This window comes from Diadema antillarum, unplaced genomic scaffold (assembly GCF_040938485.1).
Source record: "Diadema antillarum isolate AM-2024a unplaced genomic scaffold, OU_Dant_1.0 seq00000501_RagTag, whole genome shotgun sequence".
NCBI classification, from domain to species: Eukaryota; Metazoa; Echinodermata; class Echinoidea; order Diadematoida; family Diadematidae; genus Diadema; species Diadema antillarum.
The window spans coordinates 1,201,172-1,226,372 of record NW_027271458.1 but is presented as its reverse complement, the minus strand read 5'-3'; the positions used below and the strand labels follow the sequence as shown (position 1 = coordinate 1,226,372).

Genomic DNA, 25,201 nt, shown 5'->3' with positions numbered 1-25,201 from the left:
CACAAGAGCGCTCTGAATACGCTGGAGCTTCAAGTCCCCAGCCCGGGTAGTAGGGTTAAGATTCTCCCACATCGTCAAGTTGACTTTGGGCACGTCAAGTAGTGGACAGTTTTCTGGGCTAGTGTACTTCTTACCAGTCTCCTCTAGGGCAGCCTGTTCAAGAGTGTGGCTGACAAGGTAGGATACCGACCCAGCAATTTCCTCATCTAAGGGTTTCCCCACGCTGAGAGGCACTGCGAATTTTGCGGCGATAGCTGGGATAGATACATTCTTGCCAGAGGCAGGAGTAGCATTACTATCTTCAGTGTTTGTTTCAGCACTGAAATCAGAAGTCTGTGAGTCAGACGCTGGTGTAAGTTTACAGCCAAAAGGCCCATCATCTTGATCGCAGTCATACTCATAGTCAGATAAAAGGAGATTATCATCCTCATCTCCGAGACTTCTCATGTCATGACTACTACGAGTCTGTGGATGAGAAAGTGGCAAATGATCCACCAATTTTCCCAGCATCTCTTCCAGTTTATTCAGACGATGTTCAAAATTTGAGCCACCAACACTAGTGCTTGGTCCCGACTTCGAGGTCGTGGTCTGTGGAGGCTCTGCACGAATGAAGGCCTGACTGTCCTTCTTTGAAGTAGGATCTGCACGAATGCAGTCCTGGACAGCCCCAGAATCTTTGGCTATAATCTCAGAGTCATTCATGATCAAGGGCTTCTTAATCATAAGGTCTGAGACCTCAGAAGTAGCAGCCGACTTGGCGAACTTCCGTGCAATCGCGGGAAGAGGAGACGTGATCTTCGCCGGTGCTTTGCCTTTGGCTTTGCCTTTGGCTTTTCCCGTGCCTTTTCCACCGTGGCTAGCCGAGCTCGCCGCTGCCGTCTTACCCTTTCCCCCCGGATCGCTGCCAGGGGAGGGACCCGCTCGCGGTCCGCTGGCGATGCTGGTGGAACCCGCATCGCGAACCAGCTTCTCTTGCGGGAAAAACGGCTTCGTGGAAGAACCTGAATTCGCTTCCATCGCTCTCCAAAAACACTACCAAACAATCGGGGAGGTAAAATAACCTATGAAACCCCGAAAACTTGAACGCGACAGATCGCAAAGTGAAAGAAAATCGGCGAAATTTAGAGCTCAAAATGGCGACTTGACCGCTAAGAAACACACGCTACAAATGAATTGACTGCGCATGCGTACGAGTGGGATCTCATATTAACGAAAAACGGAGATTACGAAAAATAATATTTAATCATAATCTTTTTTTCAATTCAAACAAGACATACTTGATGAGTGTACCTCTGCCAAGACAATACTGTCAAGCACACCATACATTATACACATGTACATGCATTCTCTAACAAACTTCCCTGGATCTACATCATGATACAGATCATCAATAAAACAAATCATCCCTTACTTTTTACCGCAATGGACCTCTACTCACAATTTCACCAAAAATCAGTTCATAACATTTTGAGCAATACTGCTGACAAACAAATGAACACTAGCATAAAGATGGCCTTTTTGACAGCAGTAGACATCCTGCTCTCATAAAACCTTGGATGAGATGCAGTGAATTGAATCATATTTGAAATTCTATAGAGAATGATGTGTATTCCTGTATATAGTGTCTGAGTGGACTTTTTCCTTCTTATCTAAGCAAGTGTAGAGTTGACATGTCATTCCATGCCATCTTCCTACCTCCTGAGACAAACATCCCTGGTGCTGTGGGTACCCATGCCATAGTACACACTGAAGTAGCAGTGCTGGGCAGAATAAATGTCATGACCACAGACAGTGCCTCACTGTCAATCATGCGAATCCCTCCCTGATCATTGATCACCAAGAGATAGTCCACAGACAGAGGGTCCCATTCTAGTCCAACCACAGGATCGTCTTCATCATACTCCGCTGCAACCTCAGGACGTAAGACATGCTTGGTGCATTTATGACCTGAATCATTGGTAAACCAGAGTTGGATGGAACTGAAAAGTCACTTTCAACAAAGCACAGGACAGTCGGGTCAGACTGATTGTCTCTACATGTTTTCAGGCATTTCATTCTCATTGAATTATGAAAAAGATTTTCATCAATAAACAAATATATAACAGTTTCAGTTTTTTTTAGAGTCAGAACAAGTCATGGGTGATATTCAGTCATAGGAAATCATTATTGCATAGCCACAAACTAAGTCTACTTTAATATATTGTTACAAATTGGTGGTGGATGGCGCCTACACTGCTGTCTTTACTACATGATCTCAGTAATTGCAAAATCTAACGGTTTTATGTAGTCATCAACAATAGATACGACATGGGTCATCCAAATACCAGTCGGTGATTGGATGACTGGAATGGCTGGGTAATGACAACCATGAGATAGCTAACCTTGTGTAACTTTCTCTCATTGCAGAACATTATTTGGGATCTATGAATTCTATGTAACAATATATCACTCACCATAAAATGTACCCGGGTATATGCCATACAGTGATATTCTGCATTTTACCAACATCTGACCCAAGCAATAAGTCATCTATGCTCATAAAAATTATCTAAACCATTTATGATTAAGTGAATATCAGGAAGAAATACCCACTCCTTGCCTTCTTTCTTGTCACCATCATGACATGAATAATCATATCTCACTATGTAATTGAGCTCTGTTGGCTGCTCGTGCAATGCGGAGTGCAGTATAAGACCTTGCAGCTATTACTTTTCTCCAGAACTTATCCCCTATTGTATCTGCACTAATCAGTGTATTTCAGTGGCAGCCAGGACTTCGATATGTTGTGCAAGTCTGACTCTTCAAATGTTGAATACTCACCTAAAAATGTATGGGAATACAGCCTTCTCTGCAGTTGGTCCACGTCTGTGGAACTCTTTACCAATCCAACTTTGGACTTGTAACAACTTTGATACCTTCAAATCTGAACTTAAGACCTTTTTTTTTCCAGCAACTTTGTGAATGATATGTGACATATTGTGAGAGCCGGGCAACTTTAAATATTTCACGGATATATAGTGCCGTATAAATGGTGCTACACAAATGTTGTTATCATTATCACCATGATGGGCCCATATAATGTTTTGTGCATTGAAAATAATGCTGTAATTATATATTGTTTAGATATTTGAGTATATGAATTCTGATTGCCATCACTATGTCAAAGTTACACTAATAGGATTTGAAGTCAAGCAATCACCATGGTAAAATTTAAAGTCTAGCATATCCATCTGGGCTATTCCACGGTTACTCACGTTACACTTGGAGAAACCTTCACTCATTCCTGGAGCTGTAACTCCCTTATTATAGATATGAACCAAACAACTTTTTATCACAACAAAGTATACAGTCTGACTATCCTTTGTATAAAAACAAAACTTGAGAAATTTCGATATGCTCCTGGCAAATCTTTAAAATGTGTCGGTTACTCACGTTACACGATTTGGACATGCATAAAATGAAAAGTCGACAAAAGTGAAAAGTGTCCTCATACCAAGCCTTTATGAAAGTTAATTATATCCATTTCAAAGAGGTACAGTAGGGAGACAAACTTTGTTTATAGTATGAAAAATAACAAACGCATGTTTTTTTCTTGGGGTGCAGATAAGGTGGTTACTCACGTTACGGTTACTCACGTTACATTTTGTCCATGTATGGTCCTTAATATAAATGTCACAAAAAAATTAATAATGTGTGTAGCATTCAAGTTTCTTTTTCTGAAATAATGTGTGTAGGATATCAGAGACCAGTTTATGTTTAAAGATAACATTCTGAGTAGGTTTCCTTTTCTCTTTTACTAAATTGGACAATATATATGCTATTTATGTATTTACTATACTGTATGAGATCTGGCATGGGCTTTGCAAATGAAAAAACTCGAAAACAAATGCATTCAATTTAATTTCTCGCCTCAGCATCAATTGCAAAGTGTAAAAAAGAACAGCAGTAAGTATAAAAAAATAGACAAACATAATTAAATACTCTTCAGATTGGCTATACAATAGACCCTAGACATAGACTCAAAATCCAAATCAAATGTTCACATTGAGCTCTCCTTTCTTGATACTGTCCATGTCATTTAACCTGCATTTTGACTATACTATCCAGCTGATATGTGTTTGTATTGAAAGTTAAAGTGTCCACAATTATTGTCAATATTGATAGCTGGTGCATCTACGGTAGTTTTTTTCTTTAAACATCTTCTATTTCATGTAAAAGATTACAAGGGTTGGGCCATTTCCAATACATCCCAACTTGCTCCATTACAGATACAGTGTAAAATATACTTGATATGTAGAACTTGGAAATTACTTCTCCAGGATACATTCTTCTGTCTTACTCCACTGTATACAGTCTCTAATAGATAGATGGGTTCTCTTGTGCCTCCTCTGACTCTGGTTAAACTTGACTTGCTGCATTTTGAGATCTCGTTAAAATATATTACATTTAGGGTTGTTATCACATTTAGGGTTAAGGTGTATTACATTTAGGGTCGATATTACAGTTAGCGTTGATATTACATTTAGGGGTGATACACTGGGTACCAGCACTGTCAGAGTTCATGATTCTTATGAACCTCCACCATCCTTTGCACAAATTGCACTCATTCATCCAGCGTGCTCACTTACGTGTAGGTTCACTATGTACACAAGAATCTCTAGATCTCTGGGAGCTCATGAATGCAGAATGGGACATGGTGATGATACTTTGTGAAGAGCACTAATTTCCATGATGAAGTTCTTGTGATATTTACTGTACGTATCTTAAAAACAAACATTGTGGGGAAGCTTGTTTGAAAGTTGGACATGATCGAGACAAAGTTCAGTAAATTTTACTTATACTTTCCCACTTTGACATCTGGGAACACCTTGTAGAAAAGAGCATGCGTTTCCAAAATTGACAATGCCATGTACCAAGCTCATATTTATTTATTTATTTGTTTATTTTTGATGAGGAAAGAGTCACATCAGAGAGGGGTACTCTCATTTCACTTTTAATTAACCAAAAATAACTTCAAAGCTTACCATGAGACTTAAAATTTGCCATCCCACAGTAAATGTTACCTAAATTCATAATATTTGCTGGTTACTCACGTTACAAAATGGTTACTCACGTTACAAGGTTACTCACGTTACAGTTTTTCTTCATCATTTTTATAAAGATTAGTACTTTGTTGTGATTTTGATAGTCATCACCTTGTCAGAGTTTGTTTGAAGGAAGAGAATTTCAAATCCCACCAATTTAATGTGAAGAATTTTTCTCTCAGAAAACAAAGTCAGTTTTTTGGGTTACTCACGTTACATCGCCTAAGTGGGTTACAATATTTATTTTTTAACGAGTTCTACAAATTTACTTGAAAAGCTGTTGTGTATTTTAGGTAATTTGAGTCTTCTAAAATTCAGAAATGAATAAACTGGTATGATGTTGCAATAATGAAATGGTAATATGCCATATTCCATTTTTCTCTATTTTTCTTGTATTTTGGTACAGAATGGAAGCCACAACTTTCAACCATTTTCCCCCAAAGTAAACGTTTGAAAATCAACTTTTTATTTTTGGTTCCTGAAAATATCATGTATGAAGGACTAAAAATGAAAATAACACAGAAAAATATTGAATTTAAATTTTTAAGCTCATGTCCACCAACCTGTGGAATAGCCCATATCTACATGAGATAGCTCTTAACAAGTGTTACATGTTGCACAGCATGCCAATTCTGCCATACATCACAGTTGCTAATATTCACTGAGAGCTTTCTTTTCCTGTTGGCCATTTTTTGCCTTCAGTATGAAGTCATGTTACTCAGCCAGCTTACCCAAAAATGAGCAAAAAAAAAAAATTGATTTGCAGTTTTTAGAGGACAGTTCAAATACATGGCTATGACATAACCATAAATGTTTCAATGCTGTAGCTAGCTCTTCTTTCTTTTTGTTTTGTCCTTACCTACACTGAAAAAGGAGAGGCTTCCATTAACATGACCTGTAACAAGCTTCCCAAGCTTTCTATGGTGCCATCTGAAGAGAGTCACATTAGAGACAAAGTTCAGTGCCTCCTTGTGAGGTACAGTGCTGTTGGCTTCTTCAAAGTTCCACACCACCACTGGACCACGGCCACTACAGAAGGCCAGCCTAGACTTGTCTACCATGCTCCATCCCAGTGATGTTGGAGTTGCCCGGACACTCTCCAGAGATGCCACAACTCGCTGCTCTGCCACATTCCACACAATAATACGACTATCAGCCCCGGATGTGGCAAAGAGGTCAGGGTCTGTGGGGTGCCAGGCCAGGGCTGTGATGGTCTTGCGATGCTCTGCTACGATGGAAAGCAGCTTAAACTCACTGTAGACTCTGTCAAGCTGGAAAACACATGCAAAATTTCCAGTATAGTAATGCTAAGTTTTGACAGCTATCTCTTATTTCGCTTTATCTATATTTTAATAAAATATCTGGACCTCTATATTTCATAAGTTTAGGACTGATGATACATGTATTTATGAGGGTTTTTTTCACCTTCAACAAGGCCAAATGAGGGTATGTAAACAAGGCACAAAAGGCAATAAATAATCATGTTTCCTTTTGTTAAGATTAAAGGAAGGCCTGAATCATTTAACAGTTTACAAAAAAAGATCAAATTTGTCATCTGCATTTCTTCAAGATTCACTATAGATATGAAACTCATTTTAATCCTATCAGAACATACAGCAGTAGTTTAAAAAATAGAGAGAGAGTCAGCGAGGCAGCTGTGAAAGGTAAGTATGTTGCATTTCAATTTGACCTTAAGAAATGCTTACTACATTGTACATACAATTATTTATTTTTCACTGACTGATGTGAGAAAGATCCTTGCTAATATGTAGAAAAAGAAAAAAAAAAAACCCTCCATTAGCACTACCCACTAGACATAAACAAAAATCAATACACACAAGTAGGAAGTAAACTTGTCCTTCATTAGATGTTGTCAAGTGATAATAGTCTTGTTGTAAGTGTGCTAATATTGCCACTCTAGGAAACATTGCATCTACAGACTGTAAATGCTACACAAACCTTTGTACCATCTTTGGCATTGCAAATTCATGTCTGATGGAAAATTACTAAATGCCTGCACAAACACAGTTTAATGACAAACCATCAATCAAACACACAGACAGACCGTTGTATGAAAAAGACCCAAGCAAAGTCTGTGGAGACCCAGCAGGATATTACAGAATTGATCATTGAACTGCACATGAGATTGAGTTACTGTAAAACATGATATATTCGTGGCATGAAATTTTCGCGAATTGGAGCCGACAGCCCTTTTCGTGGCATGAAATTTTCGCGAATTGCCACTGGTGTTCAATGCATGTAGTGTAGACAAAAACTTTCTCGTGCATTTTAATTTCGCGAATTTTGGCGCTCGCGAAATTCACGATATTAAAATGCACGCGCAAATTCCTCGTTTTACAGTAATGGCTGATCGGTCATGAGAACAGTGTATGCAGTTTACTCTCAAATTTACAGTTTTTTTCCATTTTTCTTAAGCATACCATGAATCTCATTCCAAAGGTTGAGTAAAAAAGCACTAAACTACACTAAAAGAATGACTCTGTCTGTACTGTATATGTGCAACGATAGTTTAAAAGCAAAGCTTTAAGTGCCTGCTAAAATTTTACAGAAAAACAAATTTAAACAATTACTTAATCATTCCCTTTCATTGATTCCATAAAATTACATTCTTGTCATAGAGATGTGTTCACAAGATGACTAAGCTAATGACAGAATACAATAATGACTCAGTAACATGTCCAGGGAGTCAGAGTTATTAATTTACCAACAGCCCATTGAACATAGGGCTGAATTACTTTCAAACTAGCATGTAAATGGTCAGGATTTTCACTCATTGTTTCACAAATTATTATTTACCATTATATTCCACATACTAAGAATCTTGCTGCAGGATTGGTCAAGAGCTGATCACGTGATAAAGCATAGTTTTGCCCATCACATCACCTGAGAAGAAAAGTATGTGACACTCACCGGCGATAGTCCTTTTTGTTTCGTTGGTCTTTTCAGTCCACACATTCCTAATGCGTTATCACTGATAGTTTTGAGTACACATGACATAAAAGTATGTTACACTGTAGTCTATCCCTTGACGTAGGTCAAATGATAGTCTAAGTGTCCACAGACGGTGCCATGGTGCGCGGTAATTATAAATTTGTTGTTAGTGTCTGCTATAGTTTGTATATCTCTGAAGTTGATTCGTATGTTATCGTGCGTGTACTTAGTCTACATGTAGTTGCCTTGTTGGAGTTTTGCCTTGTTTGTGTTTCAGCATGTTCAGCGGTTTTTAGCAACAACATGATTGGTAAGTGAACCTAAGCCCTAAGGACACCTATACCTACCTAGGATAGGTCTTGACTCTAACTAGACCTAACGTTAGATCTGCAGTTTTCATGTTTTTATACGTGGTCTAACTAGCTGTGTTGTTTGTCCCCCACCCCCCCCCCCCTTCCCTTCTGTCTTGTTCCATATTATTTTTTTTCCTATAGACAGTTAACATGGTTTCAGATGTGGAATAAAATGAGAATATAGATGTAGAATATAAAGCAAATAATCAACTTTGGGCTTCTGGCGATGGGACAAACTATCACTTCTTTGGCGATCTGAATGCGTACGTTATCTTACCTCAGCTGCGCTCCGGAAAGATAACTACATCCAGATCGCCTCAGAAGTAATAGTTTGTCCCATCACCTTTACCAATGTTGATTTTTTTGCTTAGTATGTATGCTACAGAAATCATCTTTCAAACCCTTAAATAAACTTGTCATTAGGGGAAACTCACACAATTTAAGTGGATGGCTCTGACAAATACCTTTAGCTGCTACAACACAAGTCTGCAGAATACACTACTGTATACATCATATATTTAGCGAGACTAAATTTTCGCGAATCGGGACATCCCAATAATTGCGTAAGTGGTTAGATTCGCGATCATGGAGTACAGTGCTGAACAGAAAAATGTATACATGCACCTCACATTCATATCTGGATCTGAGTCAATATTTTTGCATGTCTTTAAATTCGCGAATAGCACCTGACTTGTGAAATTCGCGAAAAGAAAAACCTCGCAAAATATTTGGTGTATACAATAATTTGGCGTAATCATTTGTGACCTACAGATCTCAAGTTCTTGCAGCAAGGGGGGGTAGGGTCACACTGCATTTTGCAGAATTATCTTCTTCAAGTAATTTCCCTCTCACAATCTTCATTAAACACATGGTATTCAATGTTTCAAACTTTGCAAAATAAAGTGAGAATTTTGTCATATTGCTGGTTAGTGAATTCACAACAATCATTCCCTGCTTTTTATTAATGTTAAACATTATTTCTGACACATACCGGTATATTCTAGCTGCTAAGAGGGTTAGCTGGTTTCTCTATTTTTTCAATCTTATTGACAGGACTATGGTTTATGCAAACTAGATGTACATGTATAAAACTTTGCCATCTGAAAGTTTTACAGAGCAATGCTATAGTATGTACAACTCTCTATGTTATATATAACACATAATTACTGCATGTGTCTCTTCACTAATAAACCCATGATATAATTTATCTTACTCACTCTTGTAGGATATATTACACACCTGCACTCACAGAGTTATAGGTATTTACATCCCACATTTTATCCAGCTATAAATGTACCCTTCATATATGCCTGTACATTAACAGACACAAAGATCTCTGTTCACAGCACAGATTAAATGTATTCATCAATAGACTGAGGAAAGTTCAAATATCTCTCCAGTGTATTGATGGTGTGTGTAACAGTGCACCTGAACAAAGGTTTGGTCTCCAAGGTAACCACAGTGTACAAACTGTAATGGTAGCCTTCAACAGGCAGCCACTCATTTGAATGAGCCAACTCAAAGGTCGATGTGTATTTTGTTGCTGTGTTTTGGGTCAATTCCTTTCCAAGAGTAATACCATGGTCCAGCAATAATTTAGGGAAATGTATTAATCAAAGTGTTGTACTGTGAGAGATGGCTAGTTGCAAATGAATAAAACATTAATTTTGCATAGACATGACCTTAACTCTTTGAAAATCAGTCTGTTGAAATGCAAGAAAAGCTTACAGTATTATACATGTTTGCAGAGTACTGGAGGGAGGGGGATAAATCTGACTGGGCATGCCTGCTTGTAGGACCTACATACGTTGTATAAAAAATAGTGTGGAGTATGAGTACCTTTGAATACAACATTTAAATGAAAACAACTTCTATTCAGGAGGCTGTTCAACTCATAGGATCTGAACAGGGCACATCAAGGATGTAACATTTACCTTACAGATAGTATCTTACATTTATCTATATTACCTCCGCCAAGGGAGGAGGTTATGTTTTTGTTACCGTTGGTTGGTTGGTTGGTTTGTCCATGCGCAAAATAACTCAAAAAATTGCAAACTGATTATGGTGGAACTTACAGGGAAGGTTGAGAATGACATAAGTAAGAGATGATTAAATTTTGGTAGTGATCCGGAAATTTTTATGAATTTTATGAAGGATTTTTTATGTTTTGGAAGGTAGGGTCAGTGAATTTGGGAGTTCAAGGTGCATATTTTTTAGGTTTTCATATACCCGCACTAGAGTGCGTGCTCTTATTTCTGGTCCAGAGCACAGCTGGCATTGATGACGTAACAAAAGACTTCTACATTTAGAAAGTGGGCTATTTTCAGCATGCATGACATTGTACATGAGTGGAAATCAATGATCTCTATGGAAGAACAAGATCAGTGGTGGAAAAACCAGCTCGGAGGAGGTCTGCGCTCTCAGAGTGCCTTGGTACATTGTAGTTATTAATGTATCAGCACGTTAAATACAATTTTGTACAAATGAATAGTGGCTGCAACCATCTGGAATAAATCAAAATTACAATCATAACAAAGTATCAATTATCTGGAGCATAAAAAAAGTCATAATTTGTCATGGAAATGAAAGCACTAGCATCTTGGAAAACGATGACTAATTTACAATATGATATACCATTGAATTGTATCTAGAAATCTGAAAAGTGTGTTATACAGACATTTCTCCTTGATAACATCTTTATGTTCACAACTAATACAGGGTGGTCAAATAGCTCAGCTGGTATTACATTTTTTTTTATTATATTTTTTAACGCTTTAAAATTTGACTGCCTTCAGACTGCAGTCAAGAAAATGAGTGAAAGTAACACTTGCCTGAATTTCTGACAAAACATGCTATTAAAGGGATGGTATAGTTTTGGTTGAGATCTAACTTCAGGTTTCTAACATTTTGGGGTTAGATAATGAGAAACCGCTTATGAAATATTTAAGAGCATGTACAAATGTGTAATTCTAAGAGGAATTCAACATTTATTTGATGAAAATTGGTTTCGGAACGGCCGAGATATGTAAAATAGAGCAATCCTAATAAAAGGTGGGACCCACCTTTTATTATGGTCTCTTTATTTTACTTTGTTTTTGGATGTCTCAGCCATTCCAAAACCGATTTTCATCAAATAAACTTTGAATTCGTCTTAGAATGGTATGCTCTGTACTATTTCATAAGTGGTTTCTTGGTATGTCACAAAAATTTAAAAGCCTAATCCTCGCCTCAACCAAAACTGTACTATCCCCTTAAAGATTGAAATCACTACTAGTGTTGTTACTATGGCTGGTTGAAAATATTCAGAAATGACAAACTAATCACAATGAATGCTGAACCACTCAATTGGTCTGGAATATTCATATGTGCCCCCTTGTCTATATCCCTGTATGCATGTAAGACATGGACCCTAAACAAAGAGTTAGAAAGGAGAATACCTGGCCACAGAGATGAGATGCTATCGAAAACTACAGTATACTTGACATCTTCAACAAAGACCACATTACCAATGATGAAGTAAAAAACCGAGTCTATTGAGCCATCAGGCCCTGGTACTGTCAACTGTAAAAAAGTGCAAAAGGGTAATTCCGCGGGAACGGAATTACAAATCAGAGAATTTTGGCTCATATTCTTTCACCCTGTACACTGGATTGATCACTTTGCCTTCTCTTGATACATTTAAAAGATGCAGACGTACTCATCACACTATCACCCCAAATACAAATTTGTTAAATGTTCTCACTTGGTTGGTTACAAAGGAGGTCTATGTGCAATAGTAACGGAATTACCAGAAAATTGAGTCACAACTTCAACTCTGACTTCGGGAGTTGTTTCTCTGAAATCTCAACACATACACTATAGGTTATTGTCTGATTTCATCTTTGATTGTGTCAACTTCACTTTAGTTGAATTGTTTTTCAAATATTTCATCACATTTTCTCAGCAGCAGGCTTTTCCCCTGTAAAGTCAGTGGTAAGGGAATTACACAAATGGTATCGGAATTACGCCTTCTGAAATACACTGGAAAAAATACACATTCTTGGTACTCATGTATTCTGGAATGTCTTGATAAAGATTGCATATATGCCTTTAGCTATAATATAACCACTAAATAACTACTCTCTAGCCTTTGACCTTGAACTGCTACAGGTGTATAGGTGCCAAATGAGTTTCTATTGTCAAAAAAGCATAACATTTTCATGCTAATGATTGTGATTTGAAGTTGTAACTATGTCAATCAAGATCTCGTAACTTGTAAGTACCACATCCATCAAAATTTGTCTACTTTCAAGTTAAGAATTTCACACTCTGCAGGTAAATGGCATCTAAGACACATGGTAACGGAATTACACCAGAATAGCCCTACGCAAGTGCAATTCTATGTATAAATCCAGTCAACAATACTCAAATTTTCTTGTTTTTCTTTTGTTGATATCATGCAAGACACATTTCTCTGTTTTCTTCTTCCTAAATATGCCAATTAATGATAATATGTGTGAATTACTTACAAGTATTGTACATAAATATTATGTGCACATGCACAAGAAAATAATAAAAAACTGTCCGGATTGACACTGAATTTAAATCTAAATCATAAAGTGCCAATTTACATGTACAGTGCAAGAGCACAGTGTGCAGCCCCATCATTGAACACAATGTTTAAGACATAAGGATGAACACAAATGGTGCTTGAAACTTTTAATTTGTTAAGTGAAAATCTATGCAGTTGTGGTTCAATGACAAATTATATAACAAAATTACAATGTTGAAATCATAAATTGAAAAGAAAGTTTTCGTATTTTACTGCAATAGTGCTCAATCATCAGTAATACATTGTGGCTTATATTAATCACTAAAAACTTGTGACATTTTACTTATAGCTGAAGTTGCCCCCTGGTATGTAATATAGTGCATAATTTGATAATTACCTTACAGTGTAAGTCCTACTTAGGCCTACCAAAACAAGAGACCCGCGGGTCTAGCGCTCACCTGAGTATCGCAAGTTCACCTTTCACGCAGTCACTAATCTAAATTATTCACAGCTCTACTAAAATTTGACCAGGCATTCTCAAGTAGAAGATGAAAATGTGCAATAAGGGCCCAAATTTTAAAGATTCCTTAATTTGGGGGGATTGGGGCCCCCTGGGGCCCTCTGGGTGGGGCATGGCGCCCATTTTGATAAATTGAGATCCTGACCCCCTAGGGATGCTACAATGTACCTGCCAAGTTTGACGAAAATCCATCAAGAGGTTTTCAGGAAGAAGATGAAAATGAACAAGGAAAAGTAGAAATTACGCGGTGCATAACATATGTCCCCGCCGGAAGTAGCATTTAGTGGCAAAATGTACAATATAGGTAAAAAATCAAGGTCAAAGGTCAAAGAAGTCAAAGGTCAAAATTCTGTGTAGAAGTTTTGAAGCCCTCACCTAGTGCCATCACATAAAGCAAACGGAATCGAAATCGGGTTAGAAATGGCGAAGGAGTAGCATTTTGTAGCCAATGTACAAATAGGTCAAAAATCAAGGTCAAAGGTCAAAGAAGTCAAAGGTCAAAATTCTGTGTAGAAGTTTTGAAGCCCTCACCTAGTGCCATCACATAAAGCAAACGGAATCGAAATCGGGTTAGAAATGGCGAAGGAGTAGCATTTTGTAGCCAATGTACAATATAGGTCAAAAATCAAGGTCAAAGGTCAAAGAAGTCAAAGGTCAAAATTCTGTGTACAAGTTTTGAAGCCCTCACCTAGTGCCATCACATAAAGCAAATGGAATCGAAATCGGGTTAGAAATGGCAAAGGAGTAGCATTTTGTAGCAAAATGTACAATATAGGTCAAAAATCAAGGTCAAAGGTCAAAGAAGTCAAAGGTCAAAATTCTGTGTACATATTTTGAAGACCTCACCTAGTGCCATCACATAAAGCAAACGGAATCGAAATCGGGTTAGAAATGGCGAAGGAGTAGCATTTTGAAGCAAAATGTACAATATAGGTAAAAAATCAAGGTCAAAGATCAAAGAAGTCAAAGGTCAAAATTCTGTGTAGATGTTTTGAAGACCTCACCTAGTGCCATCACATAAATCAAACGGAATCGAAATCGGGTTAGAAATGGCGAAGGAGTAGCATTTTGAAGCAAAATGTACAATATAGGTAAAAAATCAAGGTCAAAGATCAAAGAAGTCAAAGGTCAAAATTCTGTGCAGAAGTTTTGAAGCCCTCACCTAGTGCCATCACATAAAGCAAACGGAATCGAAATCGGGTAAGAAATGGCGAAGGAGTAGCATTTTGTAGCAAAATGTACAATATAGGTCAAAAATCAAGGTCAAAGGTCAAAGAAGTCAAAAATCAAAATTCTGTGTAGAAGTTTTGAAGCCCTCACCTAGCGCCATCACATAAAGCAAACGGAATCGAAATCGGGTTAGAAATGGCGGAGTAGCATTTTGAAGCAAAATGTACAATATAGGTCAAAGGTCAAGGTCAAAGGTCACAACTGAAATTCTGTGTAGAAGTTTCAAAGCTCCCATGTAGTGCTATCATATAAAGCAAACAGAATCAAAATTGGCTCATAAATGACAGAGAAGTAGCAAATTGAACATTTTGATCACACACGGACGCACAGACGGACGGACGGACACACGGACACACACACGTACGGAGCCCGTTTCATAGTCCCCTGCTCGAACTCGTTCGGCGGGGACAACAATTCAGGCCCCTATTTGGACCTTCCCAACCTCTCCCCCCCCCCCCCCCCCCCGCCCCCAAGAGGGGCACCCCTGGATCTGCTATGAACAAACTTGAAACTACAGTCATTAATGTACTCACTCATAGTATTATCTTAGCTCTATAACTTCTGATTAGGAGAAGATTTTTAAAGATTCCTTCATTTTGGGGGGTTTGGGCCCCCTGGGGGCCCCCTGGGTGGGGCATGGTGCCCATTTTAACAAATTGAGTTCCTAACCCCCTAAGGATGCTACCTGCCAAGTTTGGTGAAAATGGGTCATGGGGTTCTCAAGAAGAAGATGAAAATGTACAATTTAGGCCCCATTAGGACCCCTCCCCACCCCCCACCCCTGGGTCCCAAGGGGGGCACCCCTGATTCTGCCATGAACAAACTTGAAACTACAGTCATCAATGTACCAACTCATAGTATTAACTTAGCTCTATCACTTCTGGTTCTAGAGAAGATTTTTACAGATTCCTTAATTTGGGGGGTTTGGGCCCCCCTGGGGGCCCCCTGGGTGGGGCATGGTGCCCATTTTAAGAAATTGAGTTCCTAACCCCCTAGGGATGCTACCTGCCAAGTTTGATGAAAATTGGTTTTGGGGTTTTCAAGAAGAAGATGAAAATCTAAAAAGTTTACGCACGCCGGACGCCGGACGAAGGGCGATCGCAATAGCTCACTTGAGCCTTTGGCTCAGGTGAGCTAATAAAATGAAGTAAACTAAAATGAAATAGAATACAGCAAAATAACTTTAACAAACGACTACTTTTTGAACCATCAGAGTGAGTCCAACAAATTCTGTAAATTCATCTTTAAAGGTAAGAGGGTCTCTTTTATCCATCTGCAGCTCACTGTGTTAGAGTCCGATTATTCAACGTGTGAATAATGTTAGTATAATTACTTCTGACCACACAAAATTTCTTAATGACCTCTTCAGAAATATGACAGTGATTTGATTTGACTGTACTCATGACTTGGCCAACAAATTTCCTACAAGTTTCCTGTCTCTGTCTTTCTTCTTTGACTTTGTCAATTTTCTCATCCTGGGTTTGCCATATATTTTACTCACAAGAAGTGTGCATCTTTTAAATTGCAGTAAGTGGTATTTTGACTGCCTGAAAGCAAATGATAAAATACACTGTAATGGCACTATTAACCCTAACCAGGCCGGGCTTTTTTGAGTGTTCTGTGTCCGGGGAGGGGTTGATTCAACCCCCCCCACCCCCCGAGATCTCGACCGTCACTCGTGCAATCACCATGAAAATTGGCACATACATTACCTGTGGCGTAATCTACCAAAATATTTTTAAAAATGGAAATTTTCATCATAATATGCATAAAATCATACTTTTTGCTCTAAATCAGAAATTAAAGCTGATAGAATCCTAATTTTTGGTGATAACATTCTTTGTACCATTCCTAACAATGTACATGAAAAAAAAAAATCTGGTATCAAAATCAATTTCTCATGTATTTTATTGTTTTATGAATTTCTTATGTATTTCTTTGTTTTTCGACCTTTTGTTTTATCATTTTCTTTCTCAAAATTTATGACAGAACCTATTTCAAGCCTAATTATGCTAAAATTAATTAGTTTCAGCCTATGAAAGTGAAAATAATCATATCTACGAATAAGAAGAGAAAACTCCATTTGCACAGACTTAATACACAAAATCACGTTTTTGAGCCATGTTTGGTCTGACAGGCATGTATAAAAGGTCACGCAGCGTCGTAACGGTATGCGTGATTTTCGCGAAAGTGGTGTCAAAAGATGCGCAAGACTTGAAAGTAAAAAGTCAGCGAACAGCACGGTCAAAAAATTTCGAGCGGTGGAGTAGTCGTGAAAAATGTTGAGGGGGGGTTGATTCAACCCTTTTTAGGGTTAAAGGAAACTGGATTGTACAGCAAATGGTAACATGAAGAGTAAAGTTAGAAGCAGAAGCCCATTGACTTTGATATTTAAAACCTTCTTAGGACGGGAGAGTATAGGCCTAAATGTTACATTTTAGAGCTGTATCACAATTACTGACTGGGTAATGTTCATCACAAATGGTGTTTTTGTTTTTATTCCTTTTAAAAAGAAAGGATTAAAGAACAAATTTCAAAGGGTTGCAGATGCTCTGTATCAAATGGGCATGGAAATCAAAATACATGTCTCTGTGGAGGAAAGATCTAAGAAACAGATGAAAGAAGGTCATAGTCATACATTTACCATTAAAGATAAAGGACTTGATGAAAACAGGACATGTTCAATAAAAGGTCAGGCTATCGACTTGGTGATAATAAAGCCTTTAGCATACAGAAAGATCAAAGGTGTCACATTAAGTGGGCATCCCGTGTCATATAATGACTTCTATCACATTGTGTATGATCCTTCTCTTAAATTCTTGATCTTTCCTCACAAAAAATATCCTGTCATTTCTCTCTGTCAGTAGCAGTGCTCTCTTTTCCTTTTGAAGAAATTTTATGTCCTTCCTCTTCTTTCTAACCTTTGTTCAATTTATGCTGCATCACACCATTCAATAGTCCCTCATCACTATACTTAGATTTTGTATAACACCATGAGACTTTTTAGCAACAAAATATACATTGATATCTCCGAATTCAGTATGATTTTTAACATTTGAGAATGAGTATCTTTAGCAAACCTTATAAAGTTATCAGTTAGCACAGTCTTCATGTAGTTTTTGTACATGAGAAAAGGTGAAAGAAGGGAGGAGCCTTTCAGCACAAGAAGTCTTGTCAACCGTATACCCTGATGTCAGGACTCACTGTCAGAGGCATCCAGCTATGCTGAGTCATGTCAGTGTATCATACCATACATATATTTCAACTTTCACTCCTTTACTGCCAATCACTTACACTGTTAAGCTCAAGGATAATGCCCTGATCAGTTAGACATTATCATCAAAATTTGAGACCCATGGCAAAATAGCACTTAAATGATAAACTGGAAATGTGAGAATTTATGTATAACCTACGTGGCAATATGTGAAAAAAATGGCCAATTGATTCACTGTTCACGAACTCATTCCAGAAAAATTTATAGAACTTCAAAATATCATAACATCTTTATTTTCATTCACTTTTGATCAAATTTTCTTTGTTTGTGCTAGAAAAGTATTACTTCCTTTAAGCTGCACTGAAATTCCCCTTCAAAAGTCTTGCATCTCAAAACAACAATGTAAGATGACACTGGCTGTTCCATTAAAAGCCCCATTATCGCTAGATCCTGAGCAAGAAGAGCTTATTTTGCAGTGATACAGGGACCAATCAAAGACTTACTCTACAATTTGGAGGCAGTACTTAGGATACCACAATAAGCCCAGAAAGGAGAAGTACAGTGAAACCCCTTTATAACGAGGTCCGTGGGACCGGCGACATTACCTCGTTATAACCGTACGCATAAAAAACAAAGAAAAACATAAGCATGACGTCATATACCCATCAATCACACTTAAGAACATCCTTTGCGTTGTTATTACACGATTATGGATCATTATTATTGAGAGAATAAAGGGAAATTATTTGTTGATTGATACAAAAAAAGACGAAAAATGTAGGGGTTGAAATGCGTTTAACTTAATTCTTTTCTTCCCAAAATCTCTTCGAATAATAGTTGCAAATACGTTCTTGAGAAGTAGGCCTACTCGGCAGGATCATATTCGTGATTCTTTCTACACCTATGTCTTCCTCTTGTATTGAATCATTCTGAAAGAATGATGTTTTTTCGTTTGCGAAATGCAGTGTAAAATGACAATGAACAAAATCAGATTGTATAAAATGCACTTTTTAAGTTTTTCTAAACACCAGCGCAAATAGAGTACGTTGTTTACCGAACTTGCGAGGTATTTTACGCGGTTGTTGCCCAGCGGGAAAGCGATGATTTCATTAATCATTTCAGCTGTAATCCTACACCATATGATCGTTCTTTCTTCTGAAAATCTTTTTGCGTTTTGTACAAAATTGTTCTTAAAAAATATGCCACAGGATTGAATTTGGAATTGATCCTTTTTACGCAAATCTGTTCCTGTTGGTGCCCAGCAGGAATGCTATGATTTCATGAATCATTTTGGATGTAATCCTACGATCGTTGCGCCCGAAAGGATTACAAATGCGTTCTTTATTTTCTTCTGAAGATCTCTTCGCGTTTTGTACATCTGTTCTTCAAAAATATGCAACAGGATTGAATTTGAAAGGTTGTGATCTTTTTTACGCAAATCTGTACTGATACCTGTTGGTACCCAGCGGAAATGCAATGATTTCATGAATCATTTCGGCTGTCATGGCTGTAATCCTATATAAAGTGTATGATCGTTGCGCCCGAAGGAATTTAAAATGCGTTCTTTATTTTCTTCCGAAAATCTCTTCGCGTTTTGTACATTCGTTCTTGAAAAATATGCGACAGGATTGAATTTGGAAGGTTGTGATCCTTTTCTTGCAAATCTGTACCTCATAGACCGTTCTGAAAGAAAGGAAAATCTTCATAGTGAAATGCTACTTCAAAGTGAAATGCAGTGTTAAATAATAATGAGCAAACCCAGATCTATTCAAACTGTTAAATGTGTTTCAATTAAAAGACTAAATTAAAAGTAGATTAACATGCGTTATTCAACTATTTTTACACTACTGTCACCAGGCGGGATCGCGATGATTTCATGAATTATTTCGGCTTCAATCATACACACTCATAATTACATTATCATTTGTTACATGATAATGAACCAACCTAGATCTATTCAAACTGTTACATGCGTTTATTTCTTTTTGTGAACACCGACTCAATTAAGTAGATTGACATGCGTCATTCAATCATTTTGTCGCTACTGTCACCCAGCGGGATCGCTATGATTTCATTAATTATTTCGGCTCGGTAATCATATACACTTATATTTACTAGCCGGCAAAACAACTGGAAGTTGGAACTAGAAATGGAAAGGATATAATGATGAGTTACACACGCACTCTAATTGTCCATTTTGGCCACAAGTGTCGCTACATGAAAAGTTTTTTTACTGCGTTATTTTTTGTTTTCTCGTTGCGGTGGGGTCTGACGTAATATCACACACGATCTCGCGAAAAAGAAAATTGAACGATTTTATTCAATAGCTTAGTAGGAGCATCGGAAGGTATTTCTGTGTCTTATCGTGTGGTTTAGAAGAAAACATGGAAGGAAAGGTACTCTGCAAAACGGGAAAGAGACTTGGATAGCGTGAATTCGGTCTTCAGTGTTTCGTTTGTCGGGTGTTTGAAAGCGGCAAGTCAAGAAAATGGAACCTCATTATATCCGATCAAATTGCTTATGTTTTTCTTTATCACGATGCATCGAAATTGTCCTCGTTATAAACGAACACGTTATAACCGATTCGTTCTGCCATAGGTTTACACGCAAAGGAAAACGGGACCGACGCGATCACCTCGTTATAACCGAACTCGTTATAACGGGTTTCACTGTAGTGGGCCAAAGGGGCCTCCAAGCTAGAGCTGTCTGGTAGTACTGCTAATTATTGGTCAGTTTGGCGTGCAAAAGAATACAGAACTTGCATATTCCTCAACCATGCACGCATGCAAGGAAATGGGACAAAAAGGATTTCCCAGGGAGGTCCCAGGGAGGTCGCAATGAGATCGCAAAGAAGTCGCACAGGGGGTACTGGTGCAAGCTCAAGGTTACTTTCAATTCGCACCAGATCACAGGCTCAGGTCGCACAGTGGGCATTGGGCTTGAGTATGAACCACTGAGGTGTTAACAATGTCTTTGTGGTAACAAGTACACTGAAGAATTCAATATGGCATAACCACTGTATGTCAACACAGAATCACAATCTCTATGCTCAAAAAAGCACTAAATTAAGAATATGGAAAGACAAGCATATGCAATATTAGCATAATTTCCCAAAACACTCACCTGATAGATATAAACTGCAAGAGTAGCACAGTAGGCAAATCTATCATGTGAAGCAGCACACACATCCCTGTTCCATGGCTGACAGCCTGCAGCTAGTAGACTGGTTTGCCTCATGACTGGCTTGCTTACAGGGACTGAATCATTCACTTTTACTGCTAGAATACTCAGTTAACATTCAGTCAGGTAGCTACACCAATTGACCAAAAAAAAATAGGGATAGAAAACAAAGAAAATTATTCAAAATCTCAAATATGAATGACAAGGTAGGAGTACAGTTGTAAATGCATCACCTAGGGTGATATACATGTATATAAAATATGTACAATTGTACGTTTGACCATACTTTGCTTTCTTCTAAATCCCGACAAAATTATCCTTTCTGCTGTTCAGACATAGGCCATTTTGAATCTTTCTTCAAACATTTGTCACTGCAGTTAGCCATCTAACTTATCACAAATATGACGGTATCTTTCCAGTAACCTATAGCTAAAAATCAATACATAAACAATTAAGGCACATTGTAAAAGAAGTTGGTTGAGAAATGCTGTTCCTAGAGTGCACACAAACACACAACATACAGCACACATACACATGTATCACAAGTTAGTGTGCACTCTCCCATCTAAATAACTGGTCATAACCAGTTGTACGTTGATTTTTAGTTCTAATTTGCTTAAAAGATATCATACCCTCATATTAATTTCTTGTATAGACTATAGATAGAAAACTTTAAATTCAGATTGTGCTAGCAGCATATAGGCCAGGGGATACGGTGCAATTAACTCCGGGATAAGAGGCCAAAGCTTTTGAATTCGTAAAGGTCAAGGCAGCACTGTTCCGGAGCGAAGGACAAAAATTCTTGTAAGTTTACCTCCTAGTACTATCACCAAATCCCTCGAAAACTTCACATTCTATATAAAAATATATATCTCATATGTCATCCTTGGGGCAAAAATGCTGATGTATCATTCGAGATAGTTTATTTTTCTGTTTCAGTCGAGCATGGAAAAGGGTTACGATTATTTCCCGACACAAGTCTGCGCTTGCATTCATGAGTTTTATGCATTTGATTAATATATTGCTAGTCTGTATGACTACATCAGACCCACTACTTGCAAAGTTTCATGTTCGCACAATTAGTAGTTATGTGAAAATTAGAGCAAAAAGACAACCAAATTTAAGAGAAAATACTGGACATGTATGCACTTAGATCATCCTCCTGTGCATGCGTTCTCTACTGTTCAGCGCACACTTAGCCAATCAGCGGTGTCAGTTTCGGCGCACGGCGACAGGGTTCGGTATTCGGTCCACAGGGTGGTGAGTGGGTGAAAGACAAACCCTGCAATGTGCTTCAACTGCTTCATGCAGCACGAAAACCGATACATCGGACTGCGTACTGCTTACATTATGGATTTTACGTGGGTCACAAAAGACAGTGATCTAAATTTTTTCGCGACATAACCATGCAACAAATGATACAGAAAAAATATTTGGAACACAGTACAAAATGTATGAACATACGGCCAAAAGTCATAAACCGCAGTTTCATTTTGGGGCAATAAAGGAAAATGTGAGAAAATACCACTTGTTTAGAGACCAAATTTTCTTTTCTGGAAGATAAGTTTTGACGTTATTTTCACAGGTCTATCCTCAATAAAACCTAAAATAACTAAAATTGCGAGTTAGAGAATAGTTTCTTCTTCAATTTGCTGTGTAGATTAAATCATTCAAATGACGGCTTCAAAGGTGAGATACTGCGATTGTCCTGCAACACTTCCCCAGCGGTTTTGCATTTGTACATAAACTCTTAATACTTTAAACAAATGAGACTTTGAGGTCATCAATGCTTTTGGCAAGTCAAGTAATTGCACCGTATCGCCGCGGCTGGCATACACCACAAAGCAAAGCTAGTGAAGAGTGGTGCGTGGATGACATGAAGGTGGACATCAACATCAATTTTGATAACCAATTCAGTCTAGCTCAAATTTACAAAAGTGATGAGAGTTCAGTGAAAATAAATATGCTATATAATGTGCAATTTAGTTGACCCTTTGAAGACGAGTACCAAGTATACTCGGGCAGGTGTCCAAGATGGGAAATGTATCTTGTACTCTTGTAGCAAACTCAGCCCATCCTCACCGGGTAAAGAGGAATTTGAGAAAGATACATGCATTTATAGTTAATATTTGTATCTATACAAATACACATCAATAAAAATAATTTTCCACTCAGTGTAGCATTGTTTGGTGTTGCACTGTTGGCAATATGCATGACTTAACACTTAGGGTTATAATTAATCCTAGGGCATTTGGGCTGGTCGCAGTTAGATATAATCAGCTTGCTCTCCTGAGAACAGTTTTATGACAAGGTCATGGTCAATAATTGCTTACTAAATACTGACAATCAATAGGCCAATTTACAATTAACTTGATGAACGGTTAGTTAGGGTTTAGATAGTCTAGATCTATGCATTTCAAACCGTTACTCTGTCTCTGACTTCAGTTCGGGAAACCCACTCACAAGGGGGGCCCCTCCTTATAAGTAACCCGTCCCCCTTATAAGTAACCCCGTCCCCCTTATAAGTAACCCCCGGGGCACCCCTTATAAGGAGTCTCCACGCTTTTTTGCAATGCAACGCGAAAATGAAAGGACTGCGGCAATTCGCTTGATTATGTCCATAAAGCTTCACAAGTTTCCTAGTTACTCACGAAATTTGAGCAAAATCGGTTTGAGGCATCATATCTAAAATCATGGATTTAAATGCGATGTCAAACGACCCATGCGAATGCTGAAATGCGAGCGATTACTGGCGTGAGTGTCGCCAGGCGCGGCAGCGCGGCAATGCTTGAGTGCAGACGTAGCGATTGAGTACATGTACTCGGTCGCCACGTGAGTAACTAGGAAACTTGTGAAGCTTTATGGACATAATCAAGCGAATTGCCGCAGTCCTTTCATTTTCGCGTTGCATTGCAAAAAAGCGTGGAGACTCCTTATAAGGGGTGCCCCGGTAGTTACTTATAAGGGGGACGGGGTTACTTATAAGGGGGACGGGTTACTTATAAGGAGGGGCCCCCCTTGTGAGTGGGTTTCCCGAACTGACTTAGTTATACTGCTGGGCTACCCTACTAGTCCCTGGTCCAAAGTCAATTTATGTTACGGATCACTGTAGCTGAAGAATGATGCTTGCAATCAGAATGTTTCTGTGCTTCTAGTAGGAGTATGACCATGATGACGACCTGCGATTAAAGACCAATGTGTGTATTTACACCTATTTGAACTGTATGTCACTACTCTCCGTCTTTTATTTCTTTTTCTCTCTTCCTCCCTCCTCTTGTTTTTTGTTTCCCACCTCAGCCCTTCATTCATTTTGCAACACACTGTATATCACTTCCACTCATCTGCATGTAATAATTCTTTTTTAAGGGGACCTTGTTTAACAAGCTGTGCTTTCTCAAGGTCCCCCACGCAACATTCCATGTAAATATCAACCTTGTTCAAATTTTTGTAATTATACTAAGCAATGTACTTGTCCCCAAAAGGGGTTTGTGACACATGAGAATGGTGTGTGAAATAAATTAAATTGAATTGAATTGACAGTGTTGCCTGTTGGACAACACTCAGCAGTACGGTATACGTTTAGTGCAGTGTACACTGCAGTGCACTGTAACGTTAGATTTATGGCCCATTTAACTGGGCCTGAGAAGTTTCTACGAGTGAGGGTACGACATAAACTTGGAGATCAGTTACCTGCTCGACATGAAGCCCCAAGTTATAATGTACGTGAATGGAGTAGAAAGATGAAACTCTATCGATGCTTCTTCTGCCTGTCGAAACAAAACTCAAAATATACGCAGGAATAGAGGACAAACGCCACACCATCAAATATTAGCGGCGGTTGATAGATAGCGAACAGCGGGCTGCTTCGGCGTCGGTGAGATGCATGCACTGTACATTCGGCCCGACACAAGATGTGTACCGCTTGACTACTCGTATGTTTACCCTGGTGAGGGCAGATCATATTTACTATGTACATACAGCTTCTGCGGATCCGGATTGTATACTGTGATCAAAGGGGGCGCAACAGAGGTTTACGATTTATACGGCACTGTTACGATTCAGAGCCTTCCATTACAAGGCTCTGTTACGATTCATTCACTGAACATTGATGTAGGCTTCTCAGAAGTTGTGAGGGGC

General features: G+C 38.4%; 1 protein-coding gene across 1 annotated transcript in view; it reads right to left on the bottom strand.

Moving 5' to 3' along the window:
- The window catches only part of LOC139733888 (WD repeat-containing protein 17-like), a 62,905-nt gene extending 37,972 nt beyond the window's left edge, over positions 1-24,933 (bottom strand). Inside the window, exons 1-4 of the mRNA XM_071644695.1 lie at positions 24,755-24,933; positions 21,008-21,194; positions 5,944-6,355; positions 1,696-1,947 (exon numbers count right to left, since the gene is read on the bottom strand). Of these exons, the coding sequence (XP_071500796.1) occupies positions 1,696-1,947; positions 5,944-6,355; positions 21,008-21,121 (778 nt within the window). The 5' untranslated portion in view covers positions 21,122-21,194; positions 24,755-24,933. The remainder of the gene's footprint in view (positions 1-1,695; positions 1,948-5,943; positions 6,356-21,007; positions 21,195-24,754) is intronic.
- Between the last annotated feature and the right edge of the window lie 268 nt (positions 24,934-25,201).